Here is a 6,000-nt window from a genome sequence, read left to right on the forward strand (position 1 = left end):
TTTCTAAGCAGAAAATGTGTTACATTTTTCATTATTGATATACAATCCCACTATTTATTAAAAAAAAATCAGATATGTAACCTCCTTTAGAATTTATGACCAGAAATAGAATAATTAGAAAGGACCACTTGCCAGTTAGGTTTATAATACACTTCAATGTGTGTACATTTAAACACCTAGACACCACAAAATGGCCATTCAAGATAACTACTACACTAAAGTCAAGATGCAGGGATAATAAAAAAGTTAACAAAATTCCAAACATGTTACATACTTTTTTTTATATTTTCATTACCTTTAAATACATTCTGATTTAGCAATAAAGATGATTAAAATTAAATAATATCTACTGAATAAAGTGACATAAGAATACAATATTGTGTTCCAATGAATAAAACATATTGTCTCTACCACTTTAATCTTTCCACTACCTTGGGTCACCGCCAATTATCTTCTTTTTTAATTATATAACTTTGAACCACTGTTTCCAGAAAATTAATATTCACACTTGTATAATCACCCAACATATATATCAAACTTTACCAACTAACAAGTTATATGTATTCCCAACAAAAAGAAATTTTGAATATATACATTGACACATATTAAAAACTCCATTAGTATATATTTATATTATATTTGTACACGAAATAATTACTTAAAATCAACATAACGTAAATAATTGGAAAATATTTAAAGATATCAAAATACCGACATATAGCTCAATAAGAAAAATTTAATTAAGTGGACATATTAAAAAAGTAAGCAATCATATTTCTAAAATTTTATTAGAAAAAAATATTGGTTTTACAAAGTTATACTGATAATAATAACAAACATCCTATATCAAAAGTGTTAATTCATGTGATGATTAACTCAGAGTGAATACAAAAACATACATTTCCTAAAATGAGGTGACATATTTTTATATAAACTTGTTTTTTCAAAACTATTAATTTTTAAAAGCTGCATGGGATCAAACCTCTCCTAAAATACAGATTTTTTTCTTCCCCCACTAAAATACTGTTTACAGTAACCACTACACTTGTCTAAAATAACAAACATTTTTAAATCGAGAAATAGGAAAATAAATAAAAAGTAAATCGTATTCAGAAGTTAAGCCCAGGAGAACTAATAAACGATTAATTAATTCTACACAACAGGTATAATAAAATAAACAAACATAATAGTCACTCAATTACAATATATCCTTACATCAAAAATCAACAGAAAGCAATTAACAATTTTGGACAGGGGAATACACATAAAAACTGTTCTGTAACTATGGCACTGTTGATCAATGAGGAGAGCAGCCACATAAAAACAAAGCTCCTATTAGATGTTTTGACATAAAATACTTTTAAAGATTAAGCGGTAATATGCATAGACTTCCTACATCCTAAAAACTCGACTCCTAAAAACTTTTTTAAATATATCATATTATCAATAATACCAAACAGGTAAATATAAGCCGATATATATACCAGATGAAATATATTGATAGACACATGAATAGTTTTAGGAAAGTATAATTTATTAGTTACAAAATTTTGCTTTAAAAAAGGTAAAACTACCTGTCGTTTTGAAGTGTTATTAATTTACAATAATGTTTGATCGATTTTTGTGATCCACCAAAAGAATTAATAAATACAGATTTGAGGCGCTCTCATATTTAGATTATCTTTCAAAACATATAAGATACTATTACATATAACATAAATTTAACTCACGAGAACTAGGAGAGGATTGTGTAGCATGTCTTGGAAAAGGAAAACATAAAATCTAGCAAACTGATTAACAAAGATAAAAATAATTAAAAAAGAAAAAGGAAAAGAAAGGAACACAACAAATTATTTGGTAACACGTTTTTAACATAAATATCCCTACTGCTGTTCGGAAATAGTCATTAAACTTATCTTGTTTATCTTCTTCATTGTTACACAAACACATATACATACATACAAGTATTGTTTTACAATTCTTTTTAAATATATGTATACATGTATGTATATAAATATAATATTTACCTCTTTTTTTCTTTCTTTTTTTTTTTAAGCTAATAAGACTTCCAAGTATTTTTCTATAGAAACACGCAGCACTTCTTTATTAGTTATATAACACTATTCTCACAATTACATACAATGTACATGATACATATACTAAATAAATTACCATTTAAATGAGGTCAGAAGTTTAACTTTCTTTTAATTTTAATCTGTGGTGTGTTATACATTTCTATTTATTTATATAAATCAGTTTTCTTATAGAAAATAAAAATAAAAGAATAAATCAAACAGAAATCCCTTTGCAGCCGGAACCTTCTCATTTCTCATACTAACATATATTTAAGAATATGCACGTCTGACAGACAACATTCATTCTATAATTCCACATACATACAAATTATACATTTAACTTTCTAAAAGCAACAAACGCCCATTTTGAATTCATCCACTACACACTGATATATATATCAATCATTAATATATACACCAAGGAAATCAGAAACGAAAATAATAAACAAAATCGAAAAATAGATTAGGACACTTAAAACTAAACACCTATACAATGGATCATAATAATTAATGAAGTAATATTGTGAGCAAGAAACAATGCGAACAAAAATTAAACTATCCAAAAGAGAAAACAAGAATGAAAAACATCAACCCAACGACGAATTTACTATAATATATTTAATCCATTTAATAATAATATGTTAATTATGTATAGCCAATTAAAGATAATCATATTTATAATTAATTAAAGTTCAATCAATTAATAATATTGAGGATAATATACATACCTCATAGGGCAACAAAAATATATCAATGACAATCCCCAAAGAAAAAGAACATTTAAAAAAAAAAAAAAAAATATGGGGGCTTTCTAAGATTTTCACAATTCTTAACAGTTCTCCTAAGCCAGCCACCCAGAAGGACAGTACCGTTTTACGTACATATCTGTATATGATTGCCTATATAGGTTTAACTAGAGACACACTTACATATACACATGCGTACATTTTTGTTTCGGCTTTTTATTCTAAAATTACAATTATAATATAATACACAGTGTCCTTCTCAGTCATTGGGTGAAAGGAGCTTTTGTATCAAGAAAATCTGGCGTCAAATCTGTGTAGCATTCTTCACTTTTAAGGTAAATATAAGTATATTTTTCTCAGCACGCTCAATGACACACATTTCACCATAACATTAATAACTATAATATTATTTATATATATATATTTATAATTTTTATATAATAATGATGTATTATCGTTATATCATTATATATATATAGAGTTGTGAGGAGAGACTCAGAAAGATAAGAGGTTAACAGGTCTAGTCCAATATGTATTAAAGTTGGCCGTCGATGTGTAAATTATATCTTGTGTATTTTCTCCCCAACAACGACGGGGTTGTTCCTCCTGATCTCTTGGGCTCCAAGCTCCCTGTAGTCAAAGGTACAATTGTGTTTATCAGAATATCGGTGCACTGCACAGTACTGTCCGCCACACCGACATTCGAAACCTAAAAAAATATTAAATAAACAACATATATTCATCATTAATAAGCACATAGAAACCAAATGGTTTAACCCTTTGCACTCCAAGTTTTTATTTTTGTTCATATTACTAGTGTGATAATCTGCAAGCCACGACGACCTCCATTAGTTACCAAAAGCGAAATATCTTATACAGAACAGATGTTGTCTTAGTCCTTATATTATGAACTGAAAATTATTCGCATTGTCTCCATAACGGAGGCCTTGAGTGTAAAGGGTTAAAAAAAGATAAAATTCATGCAAAAAATAACAAATCAATGATGAGAAATAAATTCTAAAAAAAAAGTTTCTACTTTCTAGGGTTTCATAAAGAATGTTTCAATATTTTACTAAAAAAAGAGTTTAAAACCAATTTTTAAGGGCCAGTTGTACCATGACAGTTTAAAATATGATGAGTGAAATCACATGTAAAATCAATTGATTTCACTTATCGTAATTTAAACTGGCCCATAGTGATTTTACAGGCATACATTAGAATCATCCTTTAGATACTTTGCAGAATTATGAAATACTGTAGATGAAACAATAATTTTAAGTAGCCCTATACAGTGACAAACATACTAGTTTGCCAAAACTGGAAATCATTGCTTTAACTGACCCAAACACATCTCTGCAATGGCCCTTTCCATCGAGCATCATGTTAGAAATTAATTATGCTTCCTTAAATAAATCTTAATTATACAAAATATGTAGAAACCACAATTTGTTATGTCACTATATTTCACAATCATATAGTTCATTTTTCTATAGTCATCCCCATTTCAGGCGAAGTACTGAAAAAATTAATGAAAGGAAGGTACCACTTGAAAGAAATTTTGTTTTAAAGTTTGGACTTGCACCTTTATGATAATATTGATAGCTATAAATACTATTCAGAAAGACACCTAATATTAGAAAAAAAAAAAAAAAAAACGAATACGGGATGTTTTTCGCGTTTATTATACTAATTTAAAAAGTTAACTTACCAGTGAGACCTAGTTTCTTACGGCAGACAGCACACCTGTTCTTCTTTTTTGTTTTGTCATCCTTACCGTCTGGAGGACTTGTGCAAGAAGCACCTCCTTCAGAAGAGGCACCTTCTCCGGTACTAGCACCCTCACCATCAAACTGAAAAAAAAAAAAAAATTATTTTTCATATATAATAAAAATGAAAAAAAAAAAAAAATCCTTTCACTAATTTATAAGTTAATAAATCATTAAATATTATCGAGCTTTGTTAGATAATATTCCAATTAATGCAAAAACATTTTAGAAAGTTAATATAAACATAACAATTCATATTAAAACTTCTAAATTAAAAATGAAAGAATCAATGAAAATTATAGGTATAATATATTTCAGAACAACATTAATTTTGTGAATATATGAATTAAAGTTCTTATAGTTAACAACTACTGATCATTTATTTGACACAAAACGCATGCATTGAATAATGTACCTCATACTTTTAAAGAGCTAGAAATTGATTCAAGTTTCTCAAAACCAATGTATATCAACTTTATTATTTGTACACAATCCTTCAAAACATCAACATAGTAAAATAAAAGGCACTAGCAGTATAAACAAACAAAACAAAGGCTTTTACTGAACCTAAACCTAGTGTCTAACCTTTTCTCTAGAATTGCAACTAATGCTTTGATTCTTGACCTCTTCATCACTTTGTATCTCTTCTTCCTCGGACATTTATGTATTTCTACTTCATTTTTGAAATGGTAATCCTCCGTGGAAGGCCATGGAGGATAATAAATTGTCAGCAATATTTTTTTTTTCTTTTTTTAAATAACCTAGGCATGAGATAGGCCTAGGCTATATATACAACCAGAAAGAGTAAAAAATAATGGAATGGTATCCATAGCAACATGAAGAAATTAATAGGACCCACTGCCAGTTTAATTAAACTTCATTAATTGTTTTTAAATTTGTAATAATGAGGCAATCACTAACACTAATATAAACTAACAGGTTAAAAAACTTGAAAAATCGATACTTTGACTTTTACTTGTAATTATATTATTTTTAACTAAAATCATTATCCATATGATACACTAATGAACATTTGATTTAATTTTTAATGATATATATATTTTTTTCCATGTGATTGGTTTAAATATAATAAGGACTAACCTTGCTCAAATTTCAAAATCTAAAAGAGTAAACCTCCAATAAATAATTGTCACTTTTTTTTTTTTTTAACAGAAAAGTAATAAAATAAAACGGTCAAGATATTAAGCTAGGGCAGGAATTAATATATTTTAAATGGAAATAATCAAAACAGAAATTTGCAGGTGAACACCAAATTAATAATATTCAGAAGAAAATAGTAGTATGATTTAGTTCATAAAAAAACTAATGATTAACCTTACAGATTCTTTTTTAAGATACAGGAAATATAGACATTTCCTGAATATCCAGTGGTATGGTAATAAGTACTCTATA

At 27.4% G+C, this 6,000-nt stretch overlaps 1 protein-coding gene across 5 annotated transcripts in view; it reads right to left on the reverse strand.

Moving 5' to 3' along the window:
- Positions 1-255: 255 nt before the first annotated feature.
- drn (doctor no) overlaps positions 256-6,000 on the reverse strand; it is a 51,643-nt gene continuing 45,898 nt past the window's right edge. For all 5 annotated transcript variants that reach the window (XM_014424711.3, XM_067051526.1, XM_014424710.3 and 2 more), the window contains exons 5-6: positions 4,530-4,671; positions 256-3,530 (exon numbers count right to left, since the gene is read on the reverse strand). In XM_014424711.3, coding sequence (XP_014280197.1) covers positions 3,382-3,530; positions 4,530-4,671 — 291 coding nt within the window. In that variant the 3' untranslated portion in view covers positions 256-3,381. The remainder of the gene's footprint in view (positions 3,531-4,529; positions 4,672-6,000) is intronic.

Source organism: Halyomorpha halys, unplaced genomic scaffold, assembly GCF_000696795.3.
Source record: "Halyomorpha halys isolate HHAL.00 unplaced genomic scaffold, Hhal_1.1 Scaffold478.1, whole genome shotgun sequence".
NCBI classification, from domain to species: Eukaryota; Metazoa; Arthropoda; class Insecta; order Hemiptera; family Pentatomidae; genus Halyomorpha; species Halyomorpha halys.